Source organism: Onychostruthus taczanowskii, unplaced genomic scaffold (genome assembly GCF_017590055.1).
Source record: "Onychostruthus taczanowskii isolate IOZ18803 unplaced genomic scaffold, ASM1759005v1 scaffold209, whole genome shotgun sequence".
Taxonomy (NCBI): Eukaryota; Metazoa; Chordata; class Aves; order Passeriformes; family Passeridae; genus Onychostruthus; species Onychostruthus taczanowskii.
The window spans coordinates 1-14,170 of record NW_024499340.1 but is presented as its reverse complement, the minus strand read 5'-3'; the positions used below and the strand labels follow the sequence as shown (position 1 = coordinate 14,170).

The following is a 14,170-nucleotide window of genomic DNA, read 5'->3' as shown; positions in this document are numbered from 1 at the left end:
CCCAGAGCTGCTGGTCCTTTGTCATCCCTGTAGGAAACGCTTGAACTACAAAGTAGGATTTCCAGGGCATGTGTTTTGCACCCAGAGCTGCTGGTCCTTTGTCATCCCTGTAGGAAACACACTTGAACTACAAAGTAGGATTTCCAATGCTGTTTATTAGAGCTTAGAGTATCAAAAGACAATAGCACAGATAACCCACACCTCTCTAGGTGCTCTGAGTCCAGAGGGTGTAGCACTGACAAACACAGCACTCCATGCAGACCTCGTCCAGGGCAGAGAATCTCCCTTTTTATTATTTTCTTACAAGGAACAACCTTTTTCATAATTTCTATAGTCAAGGTGAACATCATGAATGTTCATGTTGGTCCTGAAAAAGTACTGCCTGTGTGTCTTTAGTGCTACATCACCTCAAAAGGTTCTGATCTGTTTGTCTGTAGGAGCTGGTGAAACAGAAGATAAAGCAACAACTGACCAAGCAGCAAAGGTCTGAGGCAATGACTGCAAAAAGGGGAGGCAAATATTTACACCAAACAACAAGGAGAAAACATGCACAACGTTAAGCCAAGCTTGGATGCAGCCAGCTTCTGGGAACAATTTATTAAAGCTCCTGTGGAACACGAGAAATGTATAGAACTGTATAGAAATTTATAGAAAGGATTATGCTAATTTACCTTTTAAATAAAGGAGCAATCTCTTCAATGCAAACCAGGTGTTCTTCCAGAAACCAATGAGCCTCATTCTCCTTCCTTGGTTTTGGCTGGGAGATTGTTTTGTGTTTCTGCTCAGAACCGTTGACTGTAATTTACATTTTATCAGTGGTACTGGTGAAGATCAGGACAGTAATTTTTAACAGTATTTCACTGCAAATGAGTCATTTGTGTTTATTTTGCAGAGCTCTTTATAAACTGTATTTATTGTGCAGAGGATAGCTCTTAAGAAGAAAGAAAAAATTTAAGCCCCATTTTTGCAATGATGCTGAATTTAAAGACATGATCAACCCATATGATGTACTTCCAAAGTGCACTGGCACCCTCAGGAATAAAGTTTTGAGCCTTTAAAACATCTTATTATAACCCAGATCCTGTAATATTTGTTCTTCTCATGTCTCTGGTAAGGTAAGATTCTTGGTTAGATGGCTCTCCAGCTGCTGAAAGGAAAGAATCACACCCTGGGTTGCAGTGGATCACATGGGGAAAGGAATGAAGTGGTTTGGCAACAAAATAATGACAAGAAATAGAGATTCTTGTATCTGCATAATAAAAGCAACCCTAATTCATTTATTCATTTTTCTGTGTAGTTGTTAAGGGAAAAAAAAACCCAAACAAACAAAACCTCAAATAAAAACAAAAGTAACTGAATACTTAAAAAAAAAAAAAAAAAGCTGTTGTGATTGTGGTGTGTCTTAGTTACCAGAAAAACTTTTTCCCTCTAAAGCTTTTCATCACGTTCTAATTCTGTAGCACTTCCCACCTGCTCTGACTTCTGCTAGAAGAGCCCAGCAGCAGTTTTAATCACCAGATCTATTTTGGAACAGCACTGAAGATGGGAAGCAGGAGAAAAACCAGCACTGGAGTGCAACATTTTTATCGGCAGGCAGTTTCTGCAGCCCAAGAAGGGCTCAGGGCCAAGGGATCCATGGTACAGGAGAGATTCCTGCTACATTCCATTTGTCTGCCTCTCTACACCCCTTCAGATCTTACTGACAGGAAAAAACAGCTTTTAAAAATTGAGCATAATATCCTTACATTAAAACTCTAAATACAATTGTTCCTACCTGCATAACTTGCAGAGACACAACTTTTCTTCAATCACAAAAATACTCGGATTCAGTTCTGTTAGGAAAAGGTCATCTCTGAAGTGTTGCTGTTTATCAGTAAGTTTATCTCAGAACTACAAGTGACAGAAAATCCACTCTCATATTCATTTTCCCCTGCTAAAATGAAGAGTTAAAGAGCTAAATGTATTTTAGGGAAATTAACATCTTGACTTGCTCTGTAATGAACATATATATTTTCTTCAGTGACACAGTGTTCCAAACAACCCATGACCACGCACATTCCCAGAAACACCTCCAATGATCATGATTTATCTAACAAACTAAGGATCTTTAAGACGTCAGAGCAAGTAATTCCCCAAGAATAAACCAAGATGAAAGGCTTTAATTCAGAAAACAGAGACAACAATAATCAGCTGGGAAACCTTTTATTCAGGTCACAAGGTAAAAGTAAAACCTATTCTACCAAGCAGATTTTTTTGCTGCAAAAGTTCAACAGCCAGTGAGAAAAGTAGTAGAATTAAGGAAAGTAGTACCAAATACCAGTCTTCTCCAAATATGTTTCCCATTTGTGTAAGTAACTGCCAAACTAGCAACTAGAAAACCCTCAGTACTCTGCCAGTATCCAGTGCAAAGCAGTTTTAGTTGATAAAACCATTCCCCAACAAAGTGCATGTCAGATATCATGCATCTCTCTCACCTACCTGGCAGGCTTGCACAGAAGCATCACTACCAGCCTACATCAAAAGAGTACCACAATTCAGTATTAAAGCCACAGTCTGTGGAACTGTCATCAAGGACTCCTGACAGGGTGAAGTGCTGCTCTGTGAGTTACATGTCACCTTCCTTTTCACGTCTCTTAGCACAACAGCCACAGCAGGCACTTAGTGGGGACTGCCAGGTGAGAGTTTAGGAAAGGCAGACCCCCTTGCTTTCCAGGTTATCCAGAGAAGTACTGAGCTCAGAGGTGTCTACACCTTCCCCTTCCTGGCAGGTCTGAGGCCCTGGGAGACCTTTACACAGAATGTTTTAGAGTGAACAGTGCAGCACTCTGAGTCTGCGCTGGAACTCTCACGAGCACAGATGTACAAATAGTGCAGCCCTGACAATGGGCACATTTGTGGTCCCAGTGACATAAACACTGTGGTTTACTGATCCCTGTGCCAGAATAAGTTGATAAACTATTGTGGATAAACACACTGGTATCAGAAAGCACAAGCAGTAGTATCCCCTTATAAAATTAGCTGATAGGCATTCATGTGGAAAAGCAGAGGGTTACAGCCTGTGAGCCATCCCAGGAGTCTCCCCTGACCTCCTTCCTTTGAAGTTATATTTTTATTGTTTTCTCTACAGGTGTGGAAAACACAAAGTGCCAGCTGAGGTTGCTTCATGATTAGGTGGATTTTGACTCACTTTAGTCATACATATGAAGCACATGCAGGTTTTATTTCATTAGAGAATACACCTCCACAAGGTGTGTACATGGAAAGTGTCTTACCTGGAAAGTTCTCTAAAAATGTACACTACTGGACAAAAGCATAATCCAAAAAAGGAAGACAATTAGTTCTGGTGGAAGCAGAATTGCTGTGGATAAAAGCCCACTGACCAGAAAGCACAGAACAGCCTACAAGCACTCCAGGAGGCACCCACAGTCTGCATCCAATGGAATCAATCAGCAAAACCCTGGAGGCCTTTAAAAGCCTCTGGACCCAATCCTCAGTAATCTGCTTAGCAGGGAGGTTGGACTAGATGGCATTCTGGGATCCCCCCCAACCTCACCCACTCTGATTCTGTGAAAATTAATACAAGTCCAAATCCCTTCTCACAGTTCCTGTTACATAATTCTCCTGTGCTTTCCAGCTCTGTTGTTAACATTGCTCTCATGCACACAACTGGACATGAAGAGCTGTAAGAGGGAGGAAGACACAGCAAAATGCAACAAGCAACTTCTTTTAGGCATCTAAAATTGTATCACCCTGCACAGTCTCATGTGCTTTCTAGACACTGAGACCTTTATTCACTGTGCAAATGAGTAAACTCCTTCCTAAATTTTTTCCCTCGTAGAGTTATCCCCAACTATCCTAAAAAGGGATGGCTATTTTACACTTGGTATTCAGCAGGAGACACTGGTTCTAGGTCTTTAACAAGATCAAGGGTCACACAGGTTGTTTTTAACATTACTACTCCTGCAGCTGCACCACCAAGTATGGGGCTCTCCAAACAACACAGGAAGTATTTGGCTTTAGCAGCAAGTTACTTTACAAGGTTTCTCATAATGTTTAAAGAAGACCCTCTGTAACCTGAACCAAAATGGTTCCAGTGGTTCATGAAGTGGAACAGCTGGTAAAGCTTCAGGCGTTTCTCAAACCCTGCAGCTCTGGGGATTTTACTGTGGTAAGCAGAATAAAAAGAACTGCTGAAGCCACCAAACATCCCAGCTATTGCAAGCTCATACTCTGAATGGCCATAGAAAGAAGCCGGATCGAAGATAATCGGACCAGAATCATCCTCAGCTACATTTCCTCCCCAGAGATCCCCGTGCAGGAGAGCAGGAACGATTTCCACATCACAGAACAGACTGGGTATCTTCAGCTGCAGCGGGAGAAAAGCACAACATGTAAATTACACAGTCATTCACTTTAAAATGCAGGGGTTTATTTGCATATTTGAAGCATTCTAAAACCCATCATTTAAAACACACAGGATCTGGTCAGCAGAGATGCTGAGTACATCCAGAGAACTTTTATTGCTCATAAAAGGCAGCAGCAGAATGGTCATCTAAATCTTTTTCAGCAAGAAAATAGAAGTCTCAAAACTCAGATATTGACCAGGGTTAGTAACAACAACCACCAACACTTCATCATTAAAAAGCTCAAGGATGTCTCACCACATTTCCAAAATGTAGGATCCAAGGAGCCAATAGTGCAGTCACTTGATCAGGTGTAAACAGTGAATGAACAGACAGCACGCAGGACAGAACTGCTTAGGTACGTTTCTCATCATCAACATGTTACAGAGAATGAGAATCTGAACTCCATCCAGTATTTCCCAAACAGAAAGGCAAAGTGCTAGCTGGCACTTTGGAATTCACTCCAGAATGTTAGCATAGGGGGATATGGCAAATGCCATTATACCTTAGAAGAAGGGCATTTTAATCCCTAAAAACTGGAGTCTCTGACCAACAGAACATGGTGCAACCAACAAACAGGAACTTTGGTTTAAGAAAATAAAATTTAAGTATACCCAGCTCTCCCAAAAATGAGAACTAAGGAAATTGCTCCTACCTGAAGCTGTGCCCAAAGTTCTCTTGCTTCTTTGTCACCTGAATTCTTTTCAACCATGTCCATCTGGGGCTGGATCCTCTGTCTAGCAAAGAAGGTCACCCAGTCACTCTGCCAGTCGTTCACCTGAAGGAACAGCACTGCAGATGTCAGTTCCACACCACACAAAAGGCACATCTGCTTCTTTTTTCAAATAAGACTTTTGAGGATCAGAGTCTTTGTGCTGGTACCATCCAACACAGTAAATGCTATAATCATTTAATCAAAGTTATTTTAAAACATTAAATTAGGGGAATAATTTGCTCTCAGTGATTAAAGTCCAGGAAATTGAAGAGCTATCAGTGATCAAAGTACTTTTAAGTGCTGTCCAAATCACTGCCTTCCTTAGCAGGCAGAACCATGTTTTTTCATTTTCATGGCTCCACAAAAATTCATTTATTTCCATTATGCTAACTTTGACCTTCTGTATCACTGAAGTGAAAATGAGATAAACTTAAAATTCTATCAGTCTGAGAAAGTACAACCGAGCTGTGGAAGATAACCACAGCAGGTAACTGTATGAAAGCCAAACTGATCCACAAACTGGACTTCTGATTGCCCTTGACCTTTACCTTTCAAACCAAAGACAAAAATTCAACAACAGTGACAAAACATTGAGAATCTATGACACAAATGAAAATTTAAAACTATACAAGAGTACAACACTGCTTCTACTGAGAATAAAAAAAAAAAGCACTTTAATGGTCTTTTTAAAGTTACAATGTGGTTGTTTTTTAAATTTAAAGTTCCATGTAAAGCAACTATATTCTGCTCTTCAAAATTGTATTTTGAGGTTCTTTATGCCCAAAACTGAGTATGTGTTTTGCTTACACAGAGTCAAACAGAGCAAACAAAAGTAAAAAGAATCCCTGCCTGGGTCTGTTTCATCCAAACCTATTCTGATGCTATCTTCAGGGGAAGATGAACTTGTCCTGAAGAAGCAAAAGTCATTTTAACTGCTTTGTAGATTATTATCAATTGGGTTACATTTGCAAATAGCAGTGTACTGTACCAACTACGTTCCCTTCTTTCTTCAGCTTCTCTCCAAGTTTCTGGTTATGAAGGTGAAGATCAGCCAGCTGAGTTCCAAGCAGTGCTGAGTGCCTAAGAAACAAAAAAGTAATCTGAGTATCAGTGACACATGAACAGAACCAGGTCTTGATATTCCAGGAGTTACTTGAACAGATTTATCAAGTAAGTAAAAGCAGTTCCACACCTCTAACAATTTTTTTTTTTTGTATTCTAGATATAAACACCTTGTCTTCCTATAAAGACTGCATATTAACACAAAACATACTTATTTGGCTGTTTCTGACACCACTACTGAAAGTGAATGTAGTCATGATATTTTATGAAAATTCTTTGCTAGGATTTTTCTCCTATTCTAGCTGAGAAGCCTCAGAAAAGAAATGTAAACAATTAACTGTCTGATGGCTGTGGAATGTGGTCTGGACATTGCTTGCCATCTGGGATTGGTCCATGTTGGTTGTTTCTAATTAATGGCCAATCACAGTCAGCTGGCTCAGACTCTCTCTGTTAGTCATTCCATTCCTGTTCTTTCTAGCCTTCTGATGAATCCTTTTCTCTCTATTCTTTTAGTATAGTTTTAGTGTATCATTTAATATAATATATATCATAATATAATGAATCAGCCTTCTGAAACACGGAGTTAAAGATTCTTGTCTCTTCACTCGTCCCAGGAGCTCCCGTCAGCTTGACCACAGTGAAAAGCATAAATTTACTAACAATGAGAAACTAACAATTCTAATTTCTGCGTGACATCACTTCTGTAAGGACTCCAAGTAAGATAAGTGCAAGAAAACATGCACAACATGTTGTGCCTTTTTTTTTTTTTAATTTAAACTCTGGTAAACTGTGTTTGGGAAATAGAACCAAAAAGCTGATCCTTTTCTTTCTACTGCTGCTTCCAGCTGCTTTTCTCTAATATGCCGAGATGATGAGAGTCTCAGGGGCCTAATTTATTATTTATTTTTAATAAAACCTCATCCTCCACAAGGTTCAGAAGAGTCTTGTAGTAACTACAAACAGATATTACAACCAGTTGCCTCCCATGTTAACAAAATTATGTTCCTTTTATGCCTCTGACCTTCCTCAATTTCCCCTGTTCTCCAGGCACTGTCGTTTAAGGCACACTTATTTCTTCAATTTGTTCAATTCTTTCAATTTGTTCCTGTTAACACAGGAAACCTGCATGCCAAAGGTACCATTTTTGACCCCAAAACAGCAACATCTCTGCCCTTTCTCGTGGGACTCACTGAGGGCTCTTCATGAATTAGAAACTCTGCCAACAAGCAGGAAGAGGAACAAGGCTTTAAACTGCCTGCAGAAGTTTTGAGAGAGAGATGAGAAATTGGCCATGATCACCTCCCTAATGGAATCAGACAGATGAATTCATCATATTAAGTGCTTGTCACAGAGAAGGGTCAAAAGTTTGTAACTATCAAAATGAAGGTAAGAGCTGAAAATACTGAAATCATGATTAATTGATTTGGGGAAGTGCCTCTACACAGTCATGCCAAGCAGTAAAGCACTGGTTCTTATATGGGGGGCAAGTACACAACACAGGTGATCAGGCTGGTCGTTTTCCTTTCTGTGAAAAGAAACCTTACTGTAAAAATCACTAATTACCTAAGCAAACAAACCAAAACCCAGACTCACTTTGGGATGTATGATCAATTTGCTACGTGAGGCATTATGAGGTATTTTGTACAGCTCTCTGCTGTGTGATTTCCCATAATGTCTTGACTTGCTTTAGAAAAAAATTAAACAAGTTTCCTGTAGGAAAACAAGTGATTTAACTATCATGGCAGCCAAAATTTCTGGTTAAAAGAGGCAAAGACATCACTGTTTTACCTGTTCAAGCCCTTCATTTCCAAATGTTCCATCACAAACGCCGTACTGCCCCCGGGCAGGTCTATTACTTTCATGGGTTTAGGCACTTTTATTGTCTGTGTTTTCAGGATGGCTTCCAGGCTTGCCATTTCTCCCTCAAACATTCTTCTGGCCTGCCAGATATTAAGGGAAAGCATTAGTGTGTCTATGAGCATCAGTCACAGGTAAACAAAGCACTTCCACAAAACCCACTGATTTTGCAACACTTACATAGAAAGGCTGGAGAAAATCTTTATTCACACACAAGATACAGACAGGACCACACCACCAGACAGTGATGTCACTTCATAAAACAAGTGAGTGAAAATGACAGGGTCTAGAATTTTCTATAATTTAGAAAGTCTGTCTGCAACTGAAGACTGCAAACTGCTTAGAGATAAGGTATGAGCTCCTTCAGCTGTGCCCCATCAGAGCTTTCACTAGAATGGTTTTCCATGGTGTTTTCTTTTACCTCATGGGGGAAGGGCGTGGGTGGCAATCAACTGTAGCAGCCAAATGTCCTTTATCACACTTGCACAGCCCAAGCCACCACCAGCTGCATTTGCTTGGAAGACATTCTGAATTTGGGACCTATTTCTGCACCTGCTACCCACAGCAAGGAACATCTACTCTCCTGAGTTCCTCCTCTGAGATCAGGGACACTCATCACATGAAGAAATGTCTCTCTGCAAGAGTCAGGCAGGGCTGTAGAAAGAGCACATGGGAAATTTAACATATCTGGCAAAAGCAAAAGCAGGGAACTGGAATGAATGAAATAGAATGTTCCTTTGGTAATGTTCTATGCAACACAGTCACAGGACAATTTGCAGTAGACATAAATAAAGATGCAATCACAGAATGGTTTGTGCTGGAAGGGACCCTCAGACATCCATAAACAACACCTTGTGCCACCCTCCACTATCTCAGGCTGCTCCAACCCCCATCCAACCTGGCCTTCAACACTCCCAGGGATCACGGGGCACCCTGTCCCAGGGCCTCACCACTCTCAGTCAGGAATTTCTTCCTAATAGTTGACCTAAACCTACTCTCTGTCAGTTTGAAGCCATTCCCCCTTTCCCTGTCACTCCAGGTCCCTGTAAAAAGTCTCTCCCCACTTTTCCTGTGGGCTCCCTTCTGGCACTGGAAGGTGCAATTACGTCTCTACAGAGCCCTCTCTTCTGCAGGCTGAGAAATCCCAGCTCTCCCAGCCTTTCCTCATGGAGCTCCATCCCTCTGACCATCTATGGCTGTCCTTTTGCCTCAAGAGCGTCCACAGGAAATCTATCCACAGGCAATACTGTGTCTCTGTCTAAAGCATCACACTGGGCTCTGAACTGCTGATGCACAACAGCAGCTGCTGCTCACAGCGTTTACAGCACTTCAACAGAGTTTGCTTTAATCAGCACTCAGGATCCACACACAGGCAAAAGCACACAAAATGAAACTGCTGAATAGAAAATCCATCCAAATCTTTCCCGCCTCCCCCTCAAAGCCTGATCTTGCAGCTAGTTGTATTGCATAGCTAAATACAGAATTAGCAAAGGCCTGAGGAAGGGCTACAGCAATTCAAACTCCTCTTCTGTGAAGCAGGATAACCTTCCTGTATTATCCCATGTTACCACCCCCATTCAGCTCCCCAACTTGATCAGAAATTGTTGAGAAATTTGGAACAGATATAGCTGCATGCATACTTCCAAACACATTTGTTTGCTATGAAGGGCAAACACAAGTTTTGACTCCCGTTCTGCCACTGAAGCTATTTATGTGATAAACAAAAGTACAGAGTATCTTTAAAGTAAATTCCACCTGATCTCTGTTTCTGCAAAGGATGCTGAGGAAAAAAGTTGAATTGTACTTATCTCTACCAAATGCAGGTATCTACCTTCGACAGTACATTCCAGATATTGAAAGAACAAAGCAGAAAAGCTTGAACAATTATGGGAAAACATCACTTACTCTTTCTCATGCGCAGGGAATTAGAAGTTTTAGTTAAAACCACTGAAGGCACACACCCCCTCAGCAGACAATTTTGTACCTGCTGGGTTGCCTCAGCCCCTGTCACAACGCTTGCAGACACTGTTACACCACTGCTACCCTTGGAGGCAACAACACCATGTCATGGTACTGCATGTCCTGGACAAACAACACTGATACCACAACACTATCCCAACCTCAGAATCAGTCAGGCTGGAAAAGACCTCCCAGACCATCAAGTCCAACCTTTGACCCATCTGCACTTTGTCACCCACACCACAGCACTAAGTGCCATGGCGTGGCAAATGTCCAAGGCATTCCTTGCACACCTGCAGGGATGGGGACTCCACCCCCTACCTGGGCAGCCCCTTCCAATTCTTAACAACATTGTCCAGGAAGAAATTCCTGCTGAGAGCAGGTTTAGGTTAGCTATTAGGAAGAAATTCCTGACTGTCAGAGTGGTGAGACCCTGGCACAGGTTTCCCAGAGAAAGTGTGGCTGCCCCTGGATCCCTGGGAGTATCCAAAGGCTGATGTCCACCCTGAGCCTGCCCTGGCCCAGCCTGAGGCCGTTCCCTCTCCTCCTGTCCCTGTTCCTGGGAGCACAGCCCGACCCCCCGGCTGTCCCCTCCTGGCAGGAGCTGTGCAGAGCCACAAGGGCCCCCCTGAGCCTCCTTTTCTCCAGGCTCAGCCCCTTCCCAGCTCCCTCAGCCTCTCCTGGGGCTCCAGCCCCTTGCCATCTCCGTTCCCTTCCCTGGCCACGCTCCAGCCCCTCCATTCCCTGTGTGAGGGCGCAAAGGTGACAGCACTCGAGTGTGGCCTCAGCAGGGCCGGCACAGGGACGGGCACTGCCCCTCTCCTGCTGCCACACCAGGCCCGGAACGCTGTTTCCCATCGTGGGGCCTGCCCACTCTCGGCAGCGCCGATCCCTATCCTCACCTGTGACTGAGAGTTGCTCTTCACGAACACCCGGCCGTGGTCCGTGTCGTAGCTCTGGCCCTGGCTGATGCAGCCGCCCCCCATGTGCCCGGTCGGCTGCAGCACCGCTGTGCCGAGCGCTCGCTTCAGCGCGTCCTCCATGGCGGCAACTACCGGGGAAGGGACGCGGCGGAAGCGGGGGGGCAACGGAGGGGAGGGACGGGCCGAGAAGGGGCGGGACGGGGCGGAACGGAGCGGGCAAAGGGCGGCTGAGGCGGCTGAGGCGGCTGAGGCGGCTGAGGCGGCTGAGGCGGCTGGGGCGGCTGAGGCGGCTGAGGCGGCTGAGGGACCCGGCGCTACTGTCAAAAGATTCTCTCGTTCCTCCTATGTCAATTCTCCTGTATGTTCAGTTTTATTCTTCTCTTAATCACCGAACAATTCCAAAATTGTTCCACCAATTACAAAATCACGTAATATGTTGAGTTGGAAGGGACCCACAAGGAACATCAAGTCCAGCTAGTGGCTCTGCACATGACATCCCCGCTATCCCACGTGTCTGAGAGCATTGTCCAACAATATTTTTCTTAAAATCTGGACAGCTCCATAATAAAGGTACCGGATCTCCAGGATCTACTGATAAATTTATTATAAAAGCCTTGAAGAAAGGAAAAGAACAGAAGAAAAATGAGCTTCAAATATGATAATAGGCAACAACAGAAGTAGTTACAATTTACAAAGTTACAAACTTTAATACAAAAGGTTGATGCTAGCTTACATCACCTTAAATAAATAAGCTACAGTTCAGTAATGACATACGTAATCTTACCGGCATTAACCTAAAGTTTTAAATAAATAAGGCACTCTTGATACACGCGTCCTGGCTGAAGCAGACAATGGGTGCCAGGACTCTGTGCGCTGTTGTCAAATTTCTGTATTAGTCTCGTACTGTAAAACAAATTGTTGTGCAGATACTGGCATCCATTCTTTACTTCTTTACTTTACAGTAACCGGGGCTACACTAGGAATGAAAGATAAAAAGAAAATTAAAGGAATGTAAACATTTCTGCGGAGTTTGGAATCCCATGTTCATCCGTTCAAAGCAGCACCAAAGACAGCTCAAATGGGTGGAGTCTGAGGGCTCAACAAATCCTTTGGCTTTGTTTTGCAAAAATCAGTGTCAGTTCACCTCGAGTCTCAGCATCAGTGGAAAATCCTCATGGTTTCCCTTTGTCTCCTGGCTTAGCACCATGGAATTACAAATACAATAGCAATCTAGCCAAAAACTAAACAAACGCCTGCCTACATGCCTCAAAGATCACAAGAACCTAAAGAATTCTCCTACTGAAGGTGTGGAACGTGCGTGCCGAAATCACAGAACTTTTCAGAGTATCAGGGCGTGTCCAGGTGACCACTATGACCTCACCGATGACTGCATGTCTGTCCCCCTGGGAGCATTGTGACCTCACGGCCGCTGCCGCTCCCTCGCTGTCCCGCTCCGCTATAAAAGCGGGCGCGCCGCTGCCGCCCCCGCGGCAGCATGGCCCGCTACCGCCGGCGCTCCCGCAGGAGCCGCAGCGGCAGCGCCGCTGAGCCGAGCGCGGGGCTCGGCCTCGCACGGCCCGAGGAGCGCGCAGAGCGCGGCTGTGATGAGGGGCTGCGGATGCCAATAAAGGCCAGCAAAACTTACCAGGCTCTGCGAGTCCCTGGCTGTGCCTGGATGTACCTGCGTGTCATACCCTGGCTGTCCCTGCATGTTCGTGGGTGCCCGTGTGTGTCCCTGCGTGTCTGTGGGTGCCCGTGCATGTCCCCAAGTGTAAGCTTGCCATGAGTCATTGTCAGTGTCAAACCCAAACATTACCCAAAATCACTAATCCCACCACTTGGCCATTTCTGAGGTGAATGGTGACACCACCACAGCCCCCTGGGCAGTATGTTCAAATGTCCCAAGTGCCACATTTACACCCTCTGCCGCAAACTGTCCCTGGAGAACTCTGCTCCACAATGAGCCACTCACAAATGCGTCACTGAAAATCAGCGGGAAATAAAAAGACACTTCAGGGGCTTGTGACGATTGCAGGGGCATCAGCAGCCCGGGTGCTGATTTCCTCAATTCTCCCAAAACACCAAATTATAGGAATAGGCAGATCCATCAGGCCAATGCCTGACTCTGAGGTTGGGGTCAATGGAAAAATTTGGGGTTTGTTCACCACAGAATTATCTACTCAACACCTGATCCTCGACACCTCATGGGAGGCACCTTGCTCCCGGAGGGAAAAGAGTTCCAGCACAGGAGCCAGCAGGGCTCACTGACAGAGCTTAAAACTGGCTTGGGAGGGGGAAAGGGTCAAAACCTGCCTTGCCCATTTTGAGACATGGCATGGTGTGCCAGAAACTAAACAAAAAAGCAGGAATGGATCCCTCAATCTGCTTCAGGTGCTGTTGGCTACAATGTACCCCATCTGAAATGTTTCTACATCCATGTGCTCAGCCTGAGGCAGAAACCAGAGGAGCTCCAGGCTTTCCTCCAGTCCCAGAGATTTGACATTTCCGGCAGGAGTGAAAGCCAGAGCTGCTGAGATGAGTCCTGTGAATGCAGAGCCCTGCTGGACGCTTCCAGGCTGCTCAGGAGGGATGGGCAGGGCAGGAGAGGCAGAGGGGAGGGTCGGTATGGAACACAGGGTTACAGGGGCTGGAGCTCCCAGCCGGCAGTGCCACAGCTCAGGGCCCATGGACAAGAACCAAGGAACAAGGGGATGATGTGGATGTCACCCTGGGAGTCCCCTCCCCAAAGGACAGAGAGCTCAGCTTGCCAGGTGAGCCCAGTGAGGGGCCATGAGGCCGACTGAGGGCTTGAGCCACCTCTCGGACAAGCTGGACAATCCCAAGAGGTGCCCCGAGCCTTTGCTGACCCTGGGGTTCCGTGGATCTGCACCCCAGCTGCATCTCACATGCACTGGCAAGGCAGAGAGATGCTTCTGAGCAAAACCAACATAAACACAAACAATGAATGTGAGAGCTGATATGGCAAATATCCCTGCACTTGCATTATGCCATCATTTAGGTATGTTTCCTTGTTTTAAATTCTGTTCTGATAATTCCTAAGGTCAAGATCTTACCAACTGAAAAAGGGAGAAAAAAAGTGGAAAACTATCTCTTTAAGCCCAAAACCCCCTAAACACTAAGGAAATATATACTGCATGCTACTTCTCTGAAGGGCCACAGGATCACTGTAGCTTCAAATGTGTTTCTCTGAAAGGTCCATTAGGGATCAGATTTACCACAATGAGAATTCC

At 44.5% G+C, this 14,170-nt stretch overlaps 1 protein-coding gene across 3 annotated transcripts; it reads right to left on the bottom strand.

Moving 5' to 3' along the window:
• Positions 1-2,186: 2,186 nt before the first annotated feature.
• LOC121335724 (ketosamine-3-kinase-like) lies at positions 2,187-11,054 on the bottom strand. 3 transcript variants are annotated; one of them, XM_041404115.1, is made up of 7 exons: positions 10,899-11,026; positions 8,459-8,691; positions 7,969-8,120; positions 6,107-6,198; positions 5,587-5,666; positions 5,059-5,184; positions 2,187-4,366 (listed from the first exon to the last, which is right to left on the bottom strand). In XM_041404115.1, the coding sequence occupies exons 3-7, from the start codon at positions 8,109-8,111 to the stop codon at positions 4,028-4,030; spliced, it is 780 nt and encodes a 259-aa protein (XP_041260049.1). In that variant the 5' UTR covers positions 8,112-8,120; positions 8,459-8,691; positions 10,899-11,026; the 3' UTR covers positions 2,187-4,027. The 3 variants fall into 3 exon arrangements, with proteins under 3 accessions (XP_041260049.1, XP_041260048.1, XP_041260047.1); XM_041404114.1 differs by lacking the exon at positions 8,459-8,691 and having other exon boundaries at positions 5,059-5,181; positions 5,584-5,666; positions 10,899-11,054; XM_041404113.1 differs by lacking the exon at positions 8,459-8,691 and having other exon boundaries at positions 10,899-11,054.
• Positions 11,055-14,170: the final 3,116 nt, after the last annotated feature.